The 26,248-nt window shown below is 39.1% G+C and overlaps 1 protein-coding gene across 1 annotated transcript in view; it reads left to right on the top strand.

Annotated features, from left to right (window-relative positions):
* Positions 1–10,381, top strand: part of LOC121385418 (sclerostin domain-containing protein 1-like) — a 77,371-nt gene extending 66,990 nt beyond the window's left edge. Inside the window, exon 2 of the mRNA XM_041516091.1 lies at positions 8,101–10,381. Coding sequence (XP_041372025.1) covers positions 8,101–8,489 — 389 coding nt within the window. The 3' untranslated portion in view covers positions 8,490–10,381. The remainder of the gene's footprint in view (positions 1–8,100) is intronic.
* The last annotated feature ends 15,867 nt before the right edge of the window (positions 10,382–26,248 follow it).

Raw genomic sequence — 26,248 nt, 5'->3', positions numbered from 1 at the left:
ATAAAAGATCCCTTTCTGCATAAGGAAAAATGTAGCGGGTTTCCACTGATGACTACGAGTAAGAATTACCAAATGTGTGACATCCAACAGCCAATGATTAATAAATCAATGTGCTCTAGTGGTGTCGTTAAACAAAACAAACTAAGTGTATGTGGGCAAGTGCATGTACAAGATCATTTGCTGCTAATAAAAAAATGTAGTGGTTTTTCTCTGAAGACTACCAGTTAAAATTATTAACATCCAATAGCCGATGACTAATTAATGTCCTCTAGTGGTGTTTCTAAACAAAACACAATTTAACTTCAACTTTCAAGATTTGTTCAACAAATGTAAATGTGCACAAGACACACCGTAGTATATGTGACGTCATTAACAGCTACATACACACCGTAGTATATGTAACGTCATTAACAGCTAAATACACACCATAGTATATGTGACGTCATTAACAGCATTAACAGCTAAATACACACCATAGTGTATGTGACGCCATTAACAGCTAAATACACACCGTAGTATATGTGACGTCATTAACAGCTAAATACACATCGTAGTATATGCGACGTCATTAACAGCTAAATCCACACGATAGTGTATGTGACGTCATTAACAGCTAAATACACAACATTATATATGTGACGTTATTAACAGCTGTGGTGTGAAATACAGAACATAATATAAGTGGCCGTTATATATCATTTAGCTTACAAACAAAGCGTATTCATTAACATGAACCACATACAGCATGTGTTTGCCTTCCGACGTTCAAAGAGTGTGGCCAAACCAGTTTCTAAGTATAAAGAATGTTAAGATGCAAAGCTACGAACTTGTAAACTGGTTATTATTCTTACAGCTCTCTACGTCAAACTTGTTCAGTATTTCCAGGATCTAATATCAAATAGCTTCACAAACGTAATATAATATAAGAAAGGAATTTCTGTTGTACTATGTACAAGGTCATTCTATGATACAAGGTCTATTTGGTATCTGACATACAATAATCGAGACACATGCTTTTCGGGGTGAAAGGAAAACCACATGGCCGCCACATAAGCTAGTTTTATATGTGGTAGCAAGGGATCTTTTATGCATGTTGTATTTGCACGTTTATCAAGAGCCAAACGACAAAACAACCATGAGACTTTTATTGCCTTTTTTCGAGATAGGGTTATCTTTTCTTGGTAATACTATTCACCGAAAAAACAATGCCGTTACACCGGCCTCGGTGGCGTCGTGGTTAGGCCATCGGACATAAGGCTGGTATGTACAGGGTTCGCAGCCCGGCACCGGCTCCCATCCAGAGCTAGTTTTAACGACTCAATCCGTAGGTGTAAGACCACTACACGGTCTCAGTGGTGTTGTGGTTAAGCCATCGGACATAAGGCTAGTAGGTACAGGGTTCGCAGCCGGCACCGGCTCCCACCCAGAGTGAGTTTTAAGGACTCAATGGGTAGGTGTAAGACCACTATACGGCCTCAGTGGTGTTATGGTTAAGCCATTGGACATACGGCTGGTATGTACAGGGTTCGCAGCCCGGCACTGGCTCCCACCCAGAGCGAGTTTTAAGGACTCAATGGGTAGGTGTAAGACCACTACATCCTCTTCTCTTTCACTAATCACTAACAAACTAACAACTAACCCTCAGTCCTGGACAGACAGCCCAGGTCTGTGCCCAGGACAGCGTGGTTGAACCTTAACTGGATATAAACACCTCCCCGTTAGGTTTAATCTTACATTTTCCCTTTAAGTCTAAGCTTGTGATTACTAAATAAAATAATGTCATTACAATATAATACGCACTTTGTCAGAAGACAAGATAACACATACCGCGGTCTTTGGTATACTAAAGATAGAGCACCCAATGAAATAATGAGTAGTTAGGTCTATCTAGTAAGTATAATTGATTAAATATATACTTGTTGGTCTGACGCCATATAACCGTTAAAAAAATGTGTTGAGTGCGTCGTTAAATAAAGCATTTCTTTCTTTCTGTTTTTAAATCGTTATACTATGTCGAAACGTGTGGGCGTACCTTTACGAGTTGCGCTGTTCGACTCCGATCATAGACTGATATTCCACGTCACCTATCGCTGAACGTGCACCTTTTATTGAAGTATTTACGGTCTGGCGCACAAGTAACGTCTCCTTGAGTTAGAGAAGGGTGCCTTGTATTTTGAAGTCAACACTCGTGTCAAATGGAGCACGACGGAAACAGCCGGCTGTGCAGTAAAATGAAACACGACTGGACGTCGTACATAGATGTGCATAATGTAATTAACCGCCGAACACAGAGGTATTGAGATTCAGACTGGGTCCCATTAAAAGGGGTAGTCTCAAAATTGCAGAATAACCAAAATATTTATTAAGTATTGTTGTTGTGAAAGATAAAGACTACATCTAGAAGTATATGCCCATTAAACATTAATAACAAATAGTTTCATTTTAATATGACTATTTATAAATTTATATTGGAACATCTAATAAAGGCGAAGCGACACGATACGAGTGCCTTGAAATAGTTATAATAAAAGAAAGAAATGTTTTATTTAACGACGCACTCAACACATTTTATTTACGGTTATATGGCGTCAGACATATGGTTACGGACCACACATATTTTAAGAGGAAACCGCTGTCGCCACTACATGGGCTACTCTTTCCGATTAGCAGCAAGGGATCTTTTATTTGCGCTTCTCACAGGCAAGATAGCACAAACCATGGCCTTTGTTGAACCAGTTATGGATCACTGGTCGGTGCAAGTGGTTTACACCTACCCTCTGAGCCTTGCGGAGCACTCACTCAGGGTTTGGAGTCGGTATTTGGATTAAAAATCCCATGCCTCGACTGGGATCCGAACCCAGTACCTACCAGCCTGTAGACCAATGACCTAACCACTACGCCACCGAGGCCGGTTCGTAATAATAAAATCGTATAGTGTGGCGTCACCTTAAGAGTAGCCGAAAGGTTAAATTATGCAGGGAGTGGTGGCCTAGAAGGTGGCTAGCGAAACTTATAGGGGGTTCGAGTCATACTTATCAGGTAAATATATCAAAGGCATTCTGTCACAGATTTAAGATCCTTATTTCTCTAAGAATGGATAATAAATAAAAATTACAGTAATTGTTGGAAACCAAATCTATCTATCGCATCACCTTAACTGAACTATGATGGAGTGAAATCCATGTCATCCCTCTCGGCAATTTTAGTTTTTGAATTATGGACCATTGCCATAATTTAATTATTTTTACAAAAAATATCATTAATAAATGGAGTATGGTGGTTATGAAGATGGTTGAATAAAGTACATTTAGGGACAAATCAAATTATATTTGTTCAGGTAATACTTTGTTAGACCACTAAATAGGTCAGTGGTCTGTGACAATATGCCTTTAAAAATTAATTATTATTCAGAAATATCTCAAATTTGTTGTAAAGTCAGGATAGTCACCATTAAATACTTTATGCTATTATTTTATGAAGTTGTTTTCTTAAATATACATAATTGTCTGGCTAGTCTTAATTTGAATTGCGTCTCTACATTAACACTTAACAGTCTGCTATATGATGAAGATCTTGTGTGCATGCACTTTATATTTTTACTCAGAAATTCGTGGAGGAAACGACTGTTTACGCCTAATCCCAGCACATAACAGATTCAGGCGCGGATCCAGCTGGAGAGTACCGATGGTGCTGAAATCCGAAATGCTCCCCAAAATCTATTGTTTTTCAGTGTTTTATCTATCTATCTATCTATCTATCTATCTATCTATCTATCTATCTATCTATCTATCTATCTATATATATATATATATATATATATATTTGTCAGCTTGAAATTTATGTGGAAGATTACCATATAGATAATACTTGTTGGTGTACCATTGAATACTAAATGGACTATCCTGAGTTTTCTGCCATTATTAAATGCGTCTGACTAATGCTAGGATCAGACTACCAACTACCATCAGAAAGTTGGCCAACTTTCTGCTGTCACGACTTCTACGACTGCCCAGTTGCTGGTCTGAGCGCTCTTACAACTCGATTCTCGTCGTATAACCCATTAGCTGTTAATCTGAGCGCACCCGTCGTAAGTCGGGAGTTGGGGAAATTAGCAACGCAACCGTCGTGTTGGCCAACTTTCTGCTGACAGTTGGTAGTATTAGTCTAGCATTACAGAATATTGTTTGAAACATCAGTGTTTGTATATCCTATGTGTTGCGGGTAGTTCAGGGCCCGTGCTTATAAAACTTTTAGAGTCCAGACTCAATCTCAAATGACGTCATACGCATACAATTTGTATGGCGTTGTCATGACGTTACTGTCTCAGACTCTATTATTAATAGTCTCGAGTCTAGACTCTAAACGTTTTATAAGCACCAGGCCTGACATTTGTAAGAGATAAAAGTATATTTTATTTCCTAATATCAGGGCCGTAGCTAGGATTTTTTTGTTAGGGGGTGGGGGTGGGGTGGGGGGGGGGGGACTGATAAATTCTTGGAACCAACGAGCATGGAAGGCGCAAAACACTAGGGCGTCCGGAGGCATGCCCCTAGACATTTTGAAATCTAGAGGCTCTGAAATATCATGTTGCAGCCATTTCAGGGTGGTTACATACTTTAAAACGTCAATATCAATAACCAGTAATTTAATATTAAAAATCGCTACCATTTCATATCATATTTATGCCCTGAATCAGAATTATTTCATTACAAATACAAATGTGAACTGGTTCACACTGTGTTTCAGATAGGGGTATCTGGTTTGTTATTGTAGCGCATGCACTCGTTGAAAACATTTATGTTTAATGTTCTGGGTGAACTCCAAAATATTTTTAATATTCAAGGAGAACCTGGTTAATTGTAAATAGGTAGGATATTGATAAATAAATGGGGCAACCAGCAAATTGTCTGGTAGTGCTCGAAACATCAAAAACAAAAAAAAAAGCAGAAAAAAGCATCATGTTTAAGAATATGTGTATTTTAGACCCAGTACATCTATCTATTTATTTATCTATCTATCTGTCTGTCTGTCTGTCTGTCTAATATATCTAATCTATCTGTCCTATATACTTTATGAATTATATATACATAGTCGAGCATCGTTTTGTCGATCTTGCTTGAGTCGACATTTATTTAATTAATTAAATTATTAATATTAGTGTAACTGTACTATATGACGTGTCTTGATATACCATATTTCTGTCTGTCTGTCTGTCTGTCTGTCTGTCTTTCTGTCCATCCGTTCGTCCGTCCGTCTGTCTGTTTATCTATCCATTTTTCTATCCATCTATATGCATGTACATGTGAATTATATATACACCGCCGATCACCGCTTTGTCGATATTGCTTGAGTCGACATGTATATAATTAATAATTTTATGTACTATATTTATAGCAATGTCCTTAGTGTAACTGTACTACACATGTCTCCATAGACCATATTTCAGTATACAATATGCATACAACAATGTTTGTGAAACAAGTAATATAATGAATGAATAAATGAATGAATGAATGAATGAATGAATGAATGAATGAATGAATTCATTCATTCATTCATTCATTCATTCATTCATTCATTCATTCATTCATTTATTCATTCATTCATTCATTCATGGATTGATACCGACATCCCGACACGGAAAATTCTTTGGGTATTAAGTGCCAAACAAAGGATAGTATATTAATAAAAATAATTCAGTATACTGTAATTAGTGTGTTATAATTAGACTATTAAAGAGACACGACTAAAGTGGGTTCTTTAAGCATATGTGCCATAAAACCGCACAATAGTGATGCAAAGCAATTACTTAATAGGTCACTGGAAGATTATATGTTTGTTCACGCTCTGTTTGATTTCTATTAACATCGACGGTCGGCATTAAATAGATTGAATATCCGATGTACTATACATACAATACGATAGCGCGGCACGCGGTTTAGACCTGTGAAAGCTGTTATTAAGCTTACCTAGGTCAAGGTCACAACATTTTTTTTGAAAGGAAAGGAATATATATATATATATATATATATATATATATATATATATATATATATATATCTGTTAACGACACCTCAGCGCATTTTGAAACTACGGTTATTTGGTGTCTAACATACGGTTATTTGGTGTCTAACATATGGTTATTTGAGTATGTGATCAAGAAAGAGGGTAAGTAAGAAAGAAAGACGGTGATGGAGAGAAGAGAGAGAGAGAGAGAGAGAGAGAGAGAGAGAGAGAGAGAGAGAGAGAGAGAGAGAGAGAGAGAGAGAGAGAGAGAGAGAGAGAGAGAGAGAGAGAGAGCATCTCTGCTAGTCGGCAACATCTTAAAAGTGGCAACCGGCCTCGGCGGTGTCGTGGTTAAGCCATCGGACATAAGGCTGGTAGGTACATGGTTCGTAACCCGGTACCGGCTCCCACCCAGAGCGAGTTTTAACGACTCAATGGGTAGGTGTAAAACCACTACACTCTATTCTCTCTCACTAACCACCAACCCACTGCCCTGGAAAGACTGCCCAGATAGCCGAGATGTGTGCCCAGGAGAATGTACTTGAACCGTAATTGGATATAAGCACAAAAATGAAAGAATGGCAACAAACTCAGAACTATCCCTTTAAGAAGTCGTGAGACCTTTCTAAAGTCTTGAGTCGAGACCTAAAAGTATTATTTGCAGGACTCTAAATTAACTTCAAAATTGCCAACCACGATGAACTTATGTTATGTTTACTAATGCTAGATTCTTTAAATATACACGATTGTACTAACGTGAGTTTATACTTAAGGCTCAAATAGTCAGACAAATAGTATACATACATGCACTTAAATTGACATTTGTCAGTTCAATTTTATATTAACTTTGAACATTAACATGTTAATTAAAGGGACATACCCTAGTTTTTAAACACTAAAAATCAAAATAAAACAAAAAACCACTAAGGCATATTTTGACTATTGTAGCCGTTTTTTATAACTGAAGTCGTACTTTACTTGAATTTCATGGTTTAGATTATTAATTTCCGTACATTCGAAGTGTTTTTGGTCATCCTAGTGATTTAATATCACAAAATGCATTTCTCATATTTTTAGAAACGCACGTGCCTCTGAGAAGTAACAGTTATGGAGTCGAGTATTAGTCTATTTTTAGAGGGTATTTCACCATTTTAAAGTCACAGACTCATGTTTATAACGTTATCCGAATGTGTTACAGGTTTGTAGATTAACTAAACATATTGCTAATTTTCACAGTTTGAAACTAGAATCTGTGCCGTTAACTAGATGTGTATTTATGTTTGTGCATTGTAATTGTATTTACATGTGGAACACGTGAAATGATCGGCAAATCAAATAAACATATTCGTATTAGTATTCGTAATTTTAATTTGATTGGTATCTTGGGGGCGGGACGTAGCCACATTGTAACAACGGGTTTCGTCTTTCAGTATAGAGACCATGTATTGCACAGTAACCAATATAAGACATGTAACAACCATGGGGCGGAAGGTAGCCCGTATATCAAAGGCCGTAGTATGTGTTGTCATGTCTATAGGATGGTGCATATAAAAGATCCCTTGCTGTTAATGGAAAAAGGTTGCCGAATGGTTGACATCCAGTAGCCGATTATCAATAAATAGATGTGCTCTAGTGATGTCGTTAAACAAAAACAAAACTAAGTCTAAGACCATGTCAGAATTACCAAATGGTGGACATCCAATTGCCGATTATCAATAAATCAATGTGCTCTAGTGATGTCGTTAAACAAAACAAACTTTAAGTCTAAGACCATGTCAGAATTACAAAAAGGTCGACATCCAATTGCCGATTATCAATAAATAAATGTGCTCTAGTGATGTCGTTAAACAAAACAAACTAAGTCTAAGACTATGTCAGAATTACCAAATGGTCGACATCCAGTTGCCGATTATCAATAAATAAATGTGCTCTAGTGATGTCGTTAAACAAAACAAACTTTAAGTCTAAGACCATGTCAGAATTACCAAAATTATGGTCGACATCCAATAGCCGATTATTAATAAATCAGTGTGCTATAACGGTGTCGTTAAACAAAGCAAACTTTTTTTTTTATTGTATGTTGTGTATTTTCAGAGGATATCCAGGTGGGTTGCCGGGAGTTGAGAGCCAAGAGGTATATCTCCGACGGATTTTGTACCTCCATGAAGCCCATAAAGGAAGTCGTCTGCGCCGGAAACTGTCTGCCCATCCGGGACCTTCCGTGGTACGCGGAATTTGTGAAGTACTGGTCTCGGAACAAACTTAGGGAATTCCAATGCGAGGAGGACATTGTGAAGCGAAAGAAGGTGCGCTTGCTGTGTCAAAATGGAAACTATCGAACATACAAAATTAAAGTGGTAAAAAGTTGTAAGTGTAAGAGAACGATTGACGACCATAACAGGACAAAAAGGAGGGATAGAAGGCGGCGGAGGAGGAAAGGTCAAAAACGGAGGAGGCACAGTTCGAAAGACCACAGGCCTTGAGTATCCGTTGATGTGTAGAACATTGGAGTATGTGGTTTTTTTCTTTTTCGTATTGGAAACCTGCGTGCTCGAACGGCATGGCGCGCTGATACAGTTGTGCAACGGGGATGTTTTTCGAGGCAGATAACCGCTCGTTCACAGCCATCCGCCAGACGAAGCAGTGCCTATTTTCAAAATAAAACAAAAAATCGTTTAAAGGAAAAACAAAGTTTCACCATGTGTTTTACGGATACCATTCTTGCAGGATAAGGTGAAGACAGCATGTGTACAGAATCTACCGTGATTATTATTTTTTATTATTATTTTTTTTTGCAAAGAGTAGCTGCATCAACCATTCAAACTAGATAACCAGACATGGCCAGCGTCGTTGTGATGCTAAGGAACATGCGTTGCTGTCGTCGTCGTCGTCATCATCGCCGACGTTGTTGTTGTTGGTACAGGATTGCCAGGAAAGTATCGACGGCAGCCATTGGAGAAAACAACAGGAATAGTGTAGCAGAGCAAAACAAAACAGAAATTCATCGGAGACGTTACTGCCTATACTGAGGTGCCATTGTGGTCAGTGGAATTTCGTATTGATCTGAGTGTCTGCCATTTGGTGTTTTGTTTTATTGGAGATGTAACATATTGCCGAGAGTCCTTCGCCGTGGTTGTAGGAGAATACCTTTGCTAACAATATATCGGCCATAGTTTCGTATTGGAGTTTTACCTTCAGCCAGTTCTTCGCTGTTGTTCGTGTACCTTTAATTGGCCAGTGGATGAAATTGCGGATATGTCCTAATTTAATGGTGGGAGATAACTCGATCTCAATTTGGAATGTCCCAAGGTGTATCACGTAACTGGATTCTGAAGGGAAGTTAATGCACAAAAAAAAATAGTGCCCACTTTGTTTACCTTTATGTGAGTACCTCGCCCTTGTAATTTACCTTGTGAATACCCTTTTGATGAACTTTTTGTGAGTACCTCATTGTTTTGTGCTTTTTTTCAAACAAAAAACATGCCTCCTCATCTTTCAGTTTCGTTAACGATTTTCGTTGTTTTTTTTCGTTTTTTTTTTTTTTTTTGTGTCTGAGTACGCCAAGGTGTAAAGATTTGTGGGCGCAAGACTACAAAGCGCGTAGAGTCACTGAACCGTAACGCTGAGTGCACTCTCCGTGTCGAAGTTTCGCATGTTTGTTCCGATGGATACAACGCTAAAGGAACAAACCAACAAAATGGCATCTTTCATTACTTAACCATTCCAGGAATAATGTATAATTTTTGTGTGTGTTTGCGAGTCACAAGATGCGTGCGGTTAAGCACCAAAACTTGTCTGGGGGGAACCTGTGTGGAGTACGCATGTCTGTGTAGCTGCTTCCTGTCTTTTTGAATGTGTGGTTACATGATTTTACCGGAAGTTACGATCACCGATCGATGCCGCTAGGAATCTTTGTGAAATGTGAGGTCACGTGATTCACCGGAAGTTACGATCGCCGATCGATGCAGCTAGGATCATGTGAATGCGTGGTCACGTGATTTACTGGATGTTACGATTACCAATCGAAGACGCTGTAGGATTACGTTGGAAGTCTTTACGTGATCGCCGTAACAGTTTATTTAATTTTGTTTGTCTATTACTGTATTGCCAAAGTTACAACCAAGTGTAGCGTATTATAGTTATCACCCTTTTAGGTCCATCATAAGGAGATGCGAAACATTAGTTAACAATTACAGTTGCGAATCCACACTTTCAGAATTGTCCTACCCTATCTCTTTTAGCTAGCATAAACCGTTAAATATACTCAACAACGAAAGTTTAGCTAATGTTAAAAGAAATGGCATAACATTTATAAAGTAACCTATTTTTATTAATTAGTATTCACATCTGAAATGTTTACCATTTACAAACAACATAAACTCATCAACCTTTGCCTTAACACAACAGGAGGACCTGCTTTTCTTTTAAGTTTATTCAACCATGGCAAATTTAGACGTCATAAACGATATTTGCTAAACTTTCGTTGTTGAGTATACATTAGTCTTATTCAACTTACTGAACTAGCACAACAACTATGCTATACTAGATAAGTATGAATAATAATGAAAATTAGAATAAATTTTTTTAAAGTATCAGGCGCGGATTTAGGGGGAGTGCCTATCTTTTTCCTCGACGTAAAACAAAAGCCTGTTCAAACACCTCTTACCATGTTCGGCGTAAACCGTGAGTAATTTCAACTTATTTATGTGCTTATATCCAATTAAGGTTCAAGCACGCTTGTCTGGCCACACACCGCAGCTATCTGAGCTGCCTGGCCAGAACAGTGAGTTAGTTGTTAGTGGTTAGTAAGAGAGAAGAGGGTGTAGTGGTCTTACACCTACCCATTGAGTCGTGGGTGGGAGTCGGTACCGGGCTGCGAACTCTGTACCTACCAGCCTTATGTCAGATGGCTTAAACCACGACACCACCGAGGCCGATCTTCAAGTCAATTCCCAGCGAATCTCAAATACTTTGGGAAAGATGACCCATGTAGTGCGTGTGTTTTGATACCTATCGCAATATTATTGCTATCAAATTAACGACAAAGACAAACCTAAATTTCGTTTCCGTAATCAGCCGATATGTTCTGAGTATTTCCTTCGTCGTTTTCGAGTCTCAGTCTGTTATATAACGCCATACTCGAACTAGAAATAATTGTACGAAAGAATATTCGTATATCCATTAAGTATATGCATACCACATATAATATTTGCACAATTAACTAAAAATATCAAAATAATAATGAGCTGCAACTCGGCGTAATCAATGGTTCCCCAAAGAATCATCTACTAAAATTACAAAGTGCAGAAAAAACCCTCCATTGCATATCTACTGATAAAACAGCCAATCATTTGTCAATGTTGGGACACGATTCAAATTCAAACTGTGACCTTATGCGTCACTCATGAATATTAGCTTTTCCAAGTAAAATAAATTTACAAATAATAGTAAATGAAATTATTTGGATATGTAATTAAAAGTATAACCTTTACATTTCAGGACAAAAATTAATATACATGTATATTTTTGGTCATTATACAACTGTGAAATTTTCTCTTTAACGCAAAAGATAGTCGACCTGAAATCTCGTTATCTCGTGAAATCACGAGAACTTAAACATTAGTGAAACCTAATCGAGGATGATTCTATTTTTTTAATATATCCATAAACATAAAGTTTATAAGATGAAATTCGTTTATATTTTACATATCAAGACAGGCAGAACAATAGTTACATGAAATCTCGTCGTGGCGAGACTGCGAAATTATTTAGATTTTGAATATATGTAAACACACAACCAAGCATACGTTTAGGTTTTGACATTTTCAGTAGTTACTTTAACTCTCGATGTTAAGAGAAATTACGATATCAAAGAGATCTTGAATATATGTATGTATATATATATACATAACTAAGGATATGTTTAGTGTCTCACATTTCCGTTTAGTCTTAGTTGACTCAGTACTTGTCGAAACGAGAGTGTATGATCAGGGTCCACAACATTCGGTTATCGCAGATAATCGATCTCGTATAAAAGAAACATATGTGTGTAGGGGCCTATCTATGAGACTAAATCGTAAATTACGATCATCGCTCTTTAACTGACAACTACATTCTTCAAAATAACGTGACGCGCATTTAGCTAGCTAAACCCACCCCCTCCAACCCGCCCCCCCCCCAAAAAAAAAACCCCCCAAAAAAACCCCAAACAAGTAACACACAAATCTAACTAAAACAAAAATAACAGCAAAAACTAAACAAAACACGAAAATACAAACATTATAAACAAACACCCCACCCCTCCGGCGAACCCCACCCCCACCCCCGCAAAAAGAAAAAAGAAGCTACAAACACATAAAGCTGCAAACACATAAAGCTACATAAAGCTGCAAACACATAAAGCTACACACAAACAAAACATTTTCAACTGACTTCGATATCAGCGTTGAATGTTAGGCGCCCTTAAGTCCGTTAGATCCGTTATCTGTATTTTTGGTATAACTGGGGTGGGGGGAGTTGGGGGGGGGGGGGGTGGGGGGAGGAAGGTATGTACAAAACTCCTGCACTCTTGTTTTGACAAAGATTTTGACTGAACGAAGACCTATAATTTCCATAACGTAAGTTCTAAAAGCGGGTACAACTGTGTTTTAAAATGAACTCTCGTCGGTACGAGAATTCACGAGATTAAGACAAAAGTTTCGCATCTCCTTTGCAGTAGACGCTTGTTATCGCTGAAAGTCCAGTGGTAGCAGTCAGTGTTTTTAGTATGTATTACGTTAATGTACAGAATATTACGTCATCGTTGTTGTTATTATTGTCCTTTTGTCTATACGCTCTCCCACTTTGCAGTGCGATTTACATAGTAAACTGTACGATCGTGTAAATTCCAACCATAAAACTCTGTATTCAACAGAATAAAAACACAAACTTGACCTATACGCCATTGTTCTGTGTTTCGTCTTTTTCAAGTAGAAGGCGTACATTTTTAAAGGTACAACGTTCCAGTGGTGTGAAAGTTAAAAGTTTGTTTTGTTTAACGACACCACTAGAGAACATTGATTTATTAATCATCGGCTATTGGATGTCAAACATTTGGAGCCGAATTTACGAAGCCTGTTTTTGTTAAACGCATGTGTCTAAGCATTATAGAAAGAAAGAAATGTTTTATTTAACGACGCACTCAACACATTTTATTTACGGTTATATGGCGTCAGACATATGGTTAAGAACCACACAGATTTTGAGAGGAAACCCGCTGTCGCCACTTCATGGGCTACTCTTTCCGATTAACAGCAAGGGATCTTTTATTTGCACTTCCCACAGGCAGGATAGCACAAACCATGGCCTTTGTTGAACCAGTTATGGATCACTGGTCGGTGCAAGTGGTTTACACCTACCCATTGAGCATTGCGGAGCACTCACTCAGGGTTTGGAGTCGGTCGGTATCTGGATTAAAAATCCCATGCCTCGACTGGGATCCGAACTCAGTACCTACCAACCTGTAGACCGATGGCCTAACCACGACGCCACCGAGGCCGGTCTAAGCATTATAGATGCATGTAGTTACATGTGTGTAAGTCATAAACAGGCTTTGTTAATTCGGTCCATGGTCATTTGTGACACAGTCATAGAGAAGAAGCCTGCTACATTGCCCCAGTAGTAGCAAGGGATCTTTTATATGTATCATCCCACAGACAGGATAGCACATACCACGGCCGTGCTGCACTGGCTGTGACGAGAAATAGCCCAATGGGCCCACCGACGGGGATCGATATCACACTGACCGCGCATCAAGCGAGTGCTTTACCACTGGACTACGTGGTGTGAGAGCCTGGACCACGTGTGGATAGTTTAATAAAGTTTATTTTGTTTAACGAAACCACTAGAGCACATTGATTTATTCATCATCGGCTATTGGATGTCAAAACGTGTGGACAGAGGCACGTCAATAAAATTACCTCAACCTCTACTGATGTTCCGATGATCGATTTTAATCGATAATCGATCGGTTTGGTTCCACTCATGTCATGATCGATTATACAAACCCATAATCGATTGTTTGGGGAAATATTAACTGTAATTGTTCCTGGAGGTTAGATTATGGAATTGGAGTAAATAAATATGTTGGGGTTAATGTTTGGTTTTTTGGGGGTAACGTAAAGAAAGAGAAGAAGATATTAAATAGTTATTAGATTTATAGATTAGATAAATTAGCCATGTGTAGGGTGTAGACCCGGTGAACATGACACCAACTGATGCATGGTCCTATTTTGTTCATGTGATTCTAATCGATTAATCGATTGTGTAGTCAAAAATTGATCGGTTTGTCTGAACCGATTATAACCGATGATGAATGATGAAATGTTAACCGATTCCCATTACTAACATATTCCCACATTCAGTAATTCTGTTTTGAAATATGAAAACCCCCCACCTGTACACCTTTTAAAGGGACATTCTTGAGTTTGCTCCATTGTAAGATGTTTCCAACTAATAAAATACTTCTACGATTAAACTTGCATATTAATTTAAATATATTTTCTTATTTAGAATATCAGTGTCTGTATATTCAATGTGTTTCTGGTCGTCTTAATATTTGTAAGGAGCCCAAACTGGATTTTGTCTTCAAATAATTTCGTACGTACGAAAAAAAAATATTTTAGGAAATAAAATTAAATTTAAACTAATACAAATATTAGAACGATCCGAAACACGTTTAATATACAACCACTAATATATTATGCAGACATATATATTTGATATTCAATTACAATCGTTAAAAAGTCTCTGTTAGTAGATAACATCTTTAAAATTGCAGCAAACTCAGGAATGTCCCTTTAAAGGTACATATACTAAAAACTGTATACCGTTTAAAGGTACATTTAATCCAAATTGTACACAATTTAAAAATACATGTACTCAACACTACACCATTTAAAGGTACCTGTAGTGATTGTTTTTACCACATTTAAAGGTTCATGTATTCAAAACTGTACTCATTTAAAAGTACATGTACTCAAACCTACTCCATATTAGGTACATGTATTCAAAACTGTACATCATTTGAAGGTACATATACTCAAAATTGTACACAATTTAAAGGGACATAATATGGTCAAAACTGTACACCGTTTAAAGGTACATTTTCTCAAAAATGTACCCATTTAAAGTACATGTACTCAAAACTGTACACCATTTAAAGGTACATGTAGACAAACATGTACACCATTTAAAGTTCCATGTACTCAAAACGGTACATCATTTAAAGGTATATGTACTCAAAACTGTACGGTATTTACCTTTATTAAGTTTAGAAATTTTATGAAACAGGATGGAATTTAGGCCTTACATAATTTGATTATTAAGGGTTGGGAAGTGTTCGACAAATTGTTTTGTCATTATGCACTTAGAAATTAATTTCACCTGACTGCAAGAGAAGACACTATCATTTCATGGAAAAAACTAAGTTTAAACAAAATGTAACCTTGAAACGTTTTAACCAGACATAATTGTGACACCTTAAATAATGACACACTGTGAACAACCAACACATCAAGTAAGCAGTTGTAGATGTCACCAGTATATTAAGGTCATAAAGCGTCTGTGAGACAGAAACAACGTACAGTGTTGAATGAAAGGTCTCAGTGCCTTTAAATATGAACAATCCAAATATTCCATATACTCGTACTAGTAGGAAGATTTAGTTATATTAAAGAATCGTCGTACGTTCTTTTATAGCTGACGTTTCCCGTCTGACAATGTTTGCGAAACGGCTTACGGTAGTTAACGTTAACTAGCGTCAGCTGATGGGGAAACGTACCCTGCGTTCTCGAACGTGTGGCGCCAAATACTGTTTATGGACCCTGTTACGTATTTGTCACTGCGTCAATAAAAGAAAAGAAAAACACGATCTTTTCTCATCAAGGTTAAAACAGAAATATAGATCACGTTTTACACAGCAATTAAACTATAACCTTTCGTTTTCTATTACATGATATTTTCGTATTGTTTTCTGTATTCGGTCTAACACATTTAGATGTGTAATTTGGCGCTAAATATTCGATGGCCGGTTCGCTTTAGCATTTGATTTCCGGTCAAAATAGATGTAGTAACTGGCTTGTACTTGCAATATGTTTTTAAAAAGCACAATATTACTAGAAGATAGAATCTAGTTTGAGTTATTACATGCCTATACGAGAATCCTTAAGGTGTTGTATTTGACCAATATGAGAGAGAGAGAGAGAGAGAGAGAGAGAGAGAGAGAGAGAGAGAGAGAGAGAGAGAGAGAGAGAGAGAGAGAGGTGCGCATAGAAAATGTTGCGGATCAGAATTACCAAATCCAATAGACGATGATTAATTAATCAATATGCTCTAGTAGTGTCGTTGAACAAAACAACCTTTAACTTCAATTTCTACAATGCTCATAAACTTAAATAGGATCAAGCGAACGATTTGTAGCGTCAGATTTAGGAAACTGTGACCAGTTAAGATACATCACATGACCACCATATTGTTGTGAAAAATTGACAGTCTGTTACATAAGAGTACTCTCTAGCCCTGAGCCAACATATAAATAGGACAGGAAGTTAGGAAGGAAGTAAATGTTTTATTTAACGTCGCACTCAACACATTTTATTTACGGTTATATGGCGTTGGACATATGGTTAAGGACCACACTGATATTGAGATAGTAAACCTGCTGTCGCCACTTCATGGGCTACTCTTTCTCGATTAGCAGCAAGGGATCTTTTATATGCACCATCCCACAGACAGGATAGTACATACCACGGCCTTTGTTACACCAGTTGTGGAGCACTGGCTGGAACGAGAAATAGCCCAATGGGCCCACCGACGGGGATCGATCCTAGATCGATCACGCATCAAGTGAGCGCTGTACCACTGGGCTACATCCCGCCCCCCAAATAGGACAGGCAGAGGACATCTGAACTAGCAATATCTAATTAAGATTCACTGCACTTCGCACTCGTTGCAGCTACATGCGCGCTTAGCTTGTTGGTATGCGTACATGCATCCCCTTTGGTTGACACCCGATAGCCGATGTCTGTTTTGGGGCTGGTATGTCGTTAAAGGGACATACTCTAGTGTTTAAACATTAAGGCATATTTGTCACTATTAAAGCATCTTTGATAACTGAAATCAAACATTACTTATATTGTATTGCTTAGATTATCCATTTCCGTAATGTTTTTGGTCATCACGGCGTTTCTAACACCACAAAATGAATTTTTGAAATTTTTAAAAACGTACGTGCGTTTGAGAAGTAACAGTTATGGAGTCGCGTTTTATTAGTCTATTTTTAAGGGTATTTCAAAGTGATAGACTCTTGTTTCACTCTGCTGTATCCAAATTTGTTACAGGTTTGTAAATTAACCAAACTTAGTGTCCATTTTTACCGGTTGAAACTAGGGTCTAGGTGAAAAATATGCCTTAGTGTTTAAAAACTACAGTATGTCCCTTTAAACATTCATTAATTCATGTATTCATTCATTTATTCATGTATTCATTAATTCATTCATTCCCTCATTCCCTCTCTCGAAGACAAAGGACTGTTTTACATTCACATTTCTATTACACATTTCTATTAAGATAAATAGCTGTTTTGTATTGTGCAACTTTTCAAAGATAAAGGACCATTTTGTATTCCTTTACAGGACAATTAATTTTATGTCCACCTTTTAAGACATAACTGCTTTGTTTTTCTTTTTCTGCCCATGCACTTTCGTTATGATGTGATAGGATGCGTGGTGGGTCATTGGCCCATTGGGGTTTCCCCGCACAGCACCACCACAAAGATTATACCAAAAAAGGCGTGGGATGTGTTGTCCTGTATATGGGAAAGTTCATATAAAAGATCCCTTGCCGTTACTGTTAAAAATTATGAGCTGCTATTCGGCAAATTAAATGAAAGTTACTCGATAGCTTTTTTTTAAATTTCTTTCGATCAGCCGTTCCAAATTATCTCATCAAAATTGCGCAACCCTTTCATTTTGGACTTAAACCCACCCACGGGTTATTTAAAACTCAACAGCACCACAATTGCCCCGCCCGCTACCGACCCCGGTCAGGCTGCTGGTGCTTTGTTGCACCTTCAAGCGCGGGCAGTCCCTCCTCCCACCCACCCTAAAGCTTTTTCCTGTCCTGGACGGAGCAGCCCACTTAGGCCGACGCCTGCGCCCATGACAGGCGTGCGCTACAACCGCTTGCTCTGAATGTGCACGTTAAACCCTATGACATTACCTGACCTGACCTGACCTGACCTGACCTGACCTGACTGTAGTCATATGTGGCGACGTCGAGTTTCTCCTTTCAATACAGACCAAGTATTGGACAGTAATCAATATTAGATATGCGACAGCCATGGGGCGGGAAGTAGCCCAGTGGTAAAGCACTCGCTTGGTGCGCGGTCAGTCTAGGGTCGATGCTCGTCGATGGGCCCATTGGGCTATTCCTCGTTCCATCCAGTGTGTCACGACAGGTACACTAAAGGCCGTGGTATGTACTATCCTGTCTGTGGAATAGTGCATATAAAAGATCCCTTGCTACTAATGGAACAATGTAGCGAGTTTTCTTTCTTTGAGACCATGTCAAAATTACCAAATGTTTGACATCCAATGGCCGATGATTGATCAATCAATGTGCTCTAGTGGTGTCGTTAAACAAGGCAAACTTTTTGGTGCATATTAAAGATCCCTTGCTACTAATGAAACAATATAGCGGGTTTTCTGCGAAGAACTATATGTCAAAATTACCACGTTTGACATCCAATAGCCAATGATTAGTAAATCAATGTGCTCTAGAGGTGTCGTTAAACAAAACAAACTTCAGCTTTTGGGGCACACCCTCAAACACTCCAGGGAATTTTGTCAAGAACAGCAGAGGACTATTTTTGGTGGATTCCTCTAAGACAAAGGACTATTTTGTGCGCGCACTGTCTCGGAAACAAAGGACTACTTCGCGTGTGCACATTCCTAAAAGACAAAGAACTTAGTTTTAATTATTTGCAAAGGAACAGCACAAAGCATCATAACTCAATAAAGTAGCGAACGTCGCTCGAACTACACCATTTGCTGTATTTACGACTTGTCCTCGAGACAAAGTACACGCTCATACAGGTCGCAGAAACATTAAACCTAAATATAGTGAGCGCAGTAATATGACGAGATACCTGTAAACAACGGTTGTGGGCATATTTCCACCGCACAACCCCTTGCACCAGCAACCGTTTGCAGTCGGGTTGGTGTTTCTTGCTTTTTTTTTCTTCTTCTGTTTTTTTTTTTTTCTTCTTCCCCGCGGGAAAAGTATTGATACAAAAGCGCCCAAAGCAGACGATTGCATCAACGTGGATCAAGTGCGTATTTAAAGATGTCCTCTCTTTAAACTAAAGACGTTTTTTTGTTTCCATCTTGAAAAAATGCTATGATAATTTGTTAACAAATACGCATACATACACACAAACATAGACGAATGCAAACACTTATACACATACACCGGGACACATGTAAGTTCGGTTTAGGATCGATTTCCGTCGGTGGGCCCATTGAGCTATTTCTCGTTCCAGCCAGTGCACCACGACTGTCAATAGTGCATATAAAAGATCACTTGCTACTAACTGAAAATTTTTAGCGAGTTTCCTCTGTAAGACTATATGTCAAAATTACCAAATGTTTGAAATTTATAGCCGATGACTAGAGGCGTCGTTAAACAAAAGAAATTTCTTTTTTTACTACTGAGCTAATTCATTTAAACTTATTTTCATGCTTATATCCAATTACGGTTCACGCACGCTGTTCTGGCCTTTGAACAGTTGTGGTGCACTGGTTGGAACAAGAAAAAACTCAATCAATTTAATGGATCCACGGAGGTTGTTCGATCCCGATTGTTCTTTCCCCGTCCTAACCAGTGACTCACGACTGGAATATCAAAGGCAGTGGTGTGTAATGTCCTGTATGTGTGGAAAGTGCATATAAAAGATCGCTTGCTGCTAATGGAAAACATGTAGCAGGTTTCCACTAAAAATATATGTCAGAATACTTTTTTTTTTTTTTTATCAAATGTTTGAAATCCAATAGCCGACGTTCAATAAATCAATGTACGCTAGTGGTGTCATTAAACAAGACAAACTTTAACTTTGTTTCAAAACAAGCCTTTGTTTATTAACCCAGCTGCTTCAAGCTGATATCGGTGCGTGGTACAAGGCATGAGTCACTACGGGTGGCGGGTGCGTGCAACTTCCAAATGTCAATGTTACAGAATCAAATATTCCGGCCAAAAAAAAAAAAAAAAAAAAAAAAAAAAAACCCCAGAGATGACGTTATGTTCACAGGACGGACCTAACTTAATCAAGGGCGGATCCAAGGCGGTCCATGTATTCATGCCCTCCCCCCTCCCCCCGACAAAAATTAAAGTGCTTTTTTATATATACCATACCGACCGTGCTTCAGGCGAGCGTTTTACCATTGGGCTACGTCTTAAGGAAATAAGGAAATGTTTTATTTAACGACGCACTCAACACATTTTATTTACGGTTATATGGCATAGGACATATGGTTATGGACCACACAGATATTGAAGGAGGAAACCCGCTGTCGCCACTTCATGGGCTACTCTTTTTCGATTAGCAGCAAGGGATCTTTTATATGCACCATCCCATAGACAGGATAGCACATACTACCAGTACCAGTCGTGGTGCACTGGCTGGAGCGAGAAATAGCCCAATGGGGCCCACCGACGGGAATCGATCCCAAACCGACCGCGCCCCAAGCGAGCTCTTTACCACTGGGCTACGTCTCGCCTCACACATGGGCGTACGACCCCTTAGGGGGGGGCAAAACAGTGGGAAAACTGTGGGGAAAATTCGGGCAGTTTTTACCTGGGTAAAATTTCGGGCAAATCAACCCCTCCAGCCCCCCAAAATCAAAGAGTCCCCATACGCTCATGGCCTCACATAGGAATTATGTGCGATAGTAAGTACATAAAACGAGAGATCTTCCTGGCGACGGCGTCCTCTGGTAAAAAAAAAAAAAAAAACCTCTTGTATTAAAAGATAAAGTCTGTCTTGTTTAACGACACCAATCGAGCACATTAATTTATTAATCATCAGCTATTGAATTTCAAACACTTGGTACATTCCATCAGACAGGACAGCACATACCATGGCCCTTGATATTCAAATCATGGGGCACTGGCTGAGACAGGGGAAAAAACCCACGCAAGTATCTCAGGCAAGCGCTCTACCGACTTCCCATTTCTCATTCCAACCAGTGCACCACGACTGGTATATCAACGGCCGTAGTATGTGCTATCCTGTCTATGGGATGGTGCATACAAATATAGTCATCATATTTGGTACGTAGTTTAGGGATGGGGTCGGGTGGGAGAGATCGGGATTTTAGTATCATCATTCAACCCCCCCCCCCCCCCCCCGCCCCGCGCTCTGTGATTTTCCCCCGACCCACCCCCCCCCCCCATAAACGTCGCCCGCCAGTCTAGACACCCCCTGCATTAATTCCTGTGCACGCGCCTGACATCCTCGATAGAATGGCGTCTTGAACTTTCTACCAGTGCCTTGTGCCTGGAGGAAAAGCTAGTATTTCCGCTCCGCTTCATTTAATGGACTTAATAATACTATCTCTTTAAATCACCGCTCATTTCGCCTAGATGACCCTTTCAGGGCTGCCTGTATCAGCTTAAATAGTTTTGCTGTTGGGTAATTGTTAGAAATTTCATTTTTATTTCTCCTGATAGCGAACGACGTAACCAGGCGATGAGTCACTAGGTAAAAACCAAACCACTTTGCACGTCCCGCCAAAGTCTTGTGTAAACTTTAAAGCCAGTGGCCTTGATGCTTCATTCAAGAGATTTGAATTTAGGTCTCACGCAGCAATTCATTCTTTCTATCCATCCTTTTAAAAAATTTGCTTGCTATTTAAGAAAACAACTTCATAAAATAATAGCATGAATTATTTAAAGGGGACTATCCTGACTTTACAACAAATTTTAGATATTTCTGAATAATAATTAATTTTTAAAGGTATATTGTCACAGACCACTGACCTATTTAATGGTCTAACAAAGTATTACCTGAACAAAAATAATTTGATTTGTCCCTAAATGTACCTTAGTCAACCATCTTTGTATCCACCACACTCCATTTATTAATGACATTTTGTAAAAATAATTGAATTATGGCAATAGTCCATAATTCAAAAACTAAAATTGTCAAGAGAGATGACATGGATTTCACTCCATCATTGTTCAGTTAAGGTGATGCAATAGCTAGATTTGGTTTCCAACAATTTACGTAATTTTTATTTATTATCCATTTTTAGAGAAATAAGGTCCTTAAATCCGCGACAGCATGCCTTTAAATACAGTTTATTGTTCAGAATATTAGTTTTTGTATTCCGAATGAGGTTCGTTGTGGAGCACTGGCTGGAACGAGATACAGCCCAATGGGACCACCAACGGGGATCGATCCCAAACCGACCGTACACCAGGCAAGCGCTTAACCACTGGACTACGTCCCGCCCTAGGTAGCTGACGATAATGTTTTAGAGCGATATCGCACGAGTTTATTCTCTCTCTCTCTCTCTCTCTCTCTCTCTCTCTCTCTCTCTCTCTCTCTCTCTCTCTCTCTCTCTCTCTCTCTCTCTCGCTCTCTCTCCCTCCTCTCTCTCTCTCTCTCTCTCTCTCTCTCTCTCTCTCCTCATCTTCTCTCTCTCTCTCTCGCTCTCTCTCGGTCTCTGTCCTCTTCTCTCTCTACTACCTGTCTTGTCCCCCTCTCTCTCTCTCTGTGTCTCCTCTCTCTCTCCCTCTCTCTCTCTCTCTCTCTCTCTCTCTCTCTCTCTCTCTCTCTCCTTCCTCCCTCTCACCCCTCTTCCTCTATCTCTCTCTCTCTCTCTCTCTCTCTATATATCTCTCTCTCTCTCTCTGAAGTATTAAAATAACCACGTTTGCCAACACTGTTTCTTGTATCCGTTATCCTAACTAGCTTCATTGTTTACTGGGGGTAATAACCTTTACAATCGCTTTCATCTTGTTTTTGTCTCACAAGTACAAGTACATTCTGTAGTTTTGTAAAACAAAAAAGTAAAAAAAAAGGTAAAACAGGAGAGATGAAATAACTGGTTTAGTCTGGCCTGCGGCACCAACGGCATATAGTCAAGATTTAATAATAGGACGGTCAAAATGTCACACATTAATAGAACCTTGGAAACATTTTAAATCCAACTAATTATAAGTTTACACTTAAAAATTACTTTTAGAACATTTTTAAACATAAATTAGTGTCTGAAAAATAAAGCGGTTTTGGAATTTGCGAACTGGCAAAACCCCTCTTCTGGCATTTTACACGAGTACAGTGATATAGTCAACTAATTTTAGAACTGTTAAGACTTTCGACATTTTTCGATAATACAACTGGTGTAACAAAGGCCGTGGTATGTACTACCCTGTCTGTGGCATAGTGCATATAAAAGATAGTGCATATAAAAGATCCCCTGCTTCTAATCGAAAGGAGTAGCCCATTAAGTGGTGGGGGGGGGGGGGGCGACGGGTGGGGGGGGTTCAGTGGCGACAGCGGGTTTCCTCTTTCAATAATATCTGTATGGTCCTTAACCATATATATGTCTGACGCCATATAACCGTAAATAAAATGTGTTGAGTGTGTCGTTAAATAAAACATTTCATTCCTTACCTCCATTTTCATTAAAATGGTTGCTAATATGATTTACGGATTTCCATAAAAAGGTTACACTCATCTGTATGATAACGTCATAATACTATGAAATACACTGATATTTTATTTGCATGTACGGAGATAAGGGAGATATCTCTTGTATTATGTATTAGTTGATTATCGAGGGCGGGACGTAGACTAGAGGTCAAGCGATCGCCTGATGCACGGTCGTTCTAGGATCAATTCCCGAATATGGGCCCATTGGGATATTTCTCGTTCTAGTCAGCGCACCATGACTGGTATATCAAAGACCGTGGTATGTGTTATCCTGTATGTGGGATGGTGCATATAAAAGATAAGCTGCTAGAAATGGAAAACAAATGTAGCGGGTTTGCATCCAATAGCCGATGATTCATTCATACATCAATGGGCTCTAGTTGTGTCGATGAAGTGAGAGAACGCGAGAAGAGAGAGTGATAGGGGGAAGAGAGAGAGAGAGAGAGAGAGAGAGAGAGAGAGAGAGAGAGAGAGAGAGAGAGAGAGAGAGAGAGACAGAGACAGAGACAGACAGCAGGCAGACAGAGAGACAGACAGACAGACAGAGACAGATTTGGACAAATAATATCAAAGGTATATAACTGCTTTATAGGAAGGTTGTAAATCTTACGTGTTCTCTTCGTAACACTGATCATAAGTCACTACGATCAACCGTAGCTGCGATCGTTTCGTGAAACTGGACCACGGCAGATAAAACGTGCATATTCGTCTAGTATATTCTCGAATATCCTGCATTTTTCTTGAACCAGTCAGCTGTCCAGTATGATGAATCGTGGTTCCACTATAATATGTGTGGGAAAAACTCCTAGTATAACTGGTGTGTGCCAAATGGACGGCAAAAGAAGTTAAACGGCAGGGGATGCTGTCAAACGAGTGCAAGAAAAGAGGATACTAAGCATTTGGAAATTTAATTTTCTTCCCTTTCTTCACTTTATGTTCTTAGCTATCTTGAATCTAGGTCATATAAAAAATACTTTACTAACAAACCATTTTCATTCATTTCAACTTAAATTTCATGCTTATATCCAATTAAGTTTCAAGCACGCTGTCCTGGGCACACACACCTCAGCTATCTGTCCATGACAGTGGGTTAGTTATTAATGGTAGTGGTCGCTCTGGGTGGAAGCCGGTACCGGGATGTGAACCCAGTACCTACCAGCCTTATGTCCGATGGCTTAACCACAACATCACATAGGCCATTGGTACATTCGTCAAATACAGGTATTCAACTTTATAAACACAAGGTTCATACAATGACACGGGTTTTACTCATGTCATCTTATGGTGTCCTGCTTATGAAAAAAGTGCATATAAGATAACCTGTTGCTTTTTCGGCTCGAATACTCTGTCTGTTCCTCATTCCCTCCCTCTCTCCCCCTCTCTCTCTCTCTCTCTCTGTGTCTATCTCTCTTTGTTTGTCTGTCTGTCTGTCTGTCTCTCTCTCTCTCTCTCTCTCTCTCTCTCTCTCTCTCTCTCTCTCTCTCTCTCTCTCTCTCTCTCTCTCTCTCTCTCTCTCTCTCCCTTGCTCAAAGCGATTTAAAACAAATTATTGTTAAAATATCGAACCCCACTTCCCCCTAAAAACTTCACTCGACAGTCGAGACCCCTGCTGCATAAACGCCTATCCTCTGTCTCTCTCCCTCTGTCTTCCACTCTCCCTCCCTCTGTCTTTCTTCCCTCCCCTCTCTATTCGTCTCTGTCTGACTGTCTCACAAGTAGCAAAATAACCATATTATACACCATTTCTTTCTTGTACTCCTTCCTGTTATTCTAACTAGCATAATCCTTTATTGTATCTACAAAACCACACACTGCAAGTTACCTGTGCACCGACATCGGTGGTGTCGTGGTTAAGCCGTCGGACATAAGGCTGGTAGGTACTGGGTTCGCAACTCGGTACCGGCTCCAACCCAGAGCGAGTTTTAGCGACTCAAATGGTAGGTGTAAGACCACTACACTCTCTTCTCTGTCTCACTAACCACTAATCACTAACCCACTGTCCTGGACAGACAGCCCAGATAGCTGATGCGTGTGCCCAGGACAGTGTGCTTGAACCTTAATTGGATATAAGCTGGAAAATAAATAAATAAAAACAATAAAATAAAATAATAAATGAATAAATAGTAAATAAATAAATGAATAAATAATTAAATAAATAAAGCTACCTGTGCTTCACCTGTTACTAGTCACCTAGAGAACTACCCACTCCTCTGGAGCCTCATCGTGTCATTGAATTAGGCGCAACGAGGATCATTCATACGCTGTCCCAGATACGAACTTGAATTGAAGTGTTGGCGCTCGCCCAAGCCTTGTGTACTACGTGTATTTGGCGGGCAGACGAAAACCGTGTTAAGCACCAGTCGCTCACCTGTCGCCGATCCGGGGCTCGTTGCTTGGGTTCGAATATGTCGTATAGCTAATAGCACATTGTGTCCGAACGTGCACAGGCATAACTAGACCATAATATACGATATATAATATATTTTT

The sequence above is a fragment of the Gigantopelta aegis genome, chromosome 11, assembly GCF_016097555.1.
Source record: "Gigantopelta aegis isolate Gae_Host chromosome 11, Gae_host_genome, whole genome shotgun sequence".
Lineage (NCBI taxonomy): Eukaryota > Metazoa > Mollusca > Gastropoda > Neomphalida > Peltospiridae > Gigantopelta > Gigantopelta aegis.
Note: the sequence above shows the minus strand (reverse complement) of the source record. Positions and strands in the feature narration are given on the sequence as shown.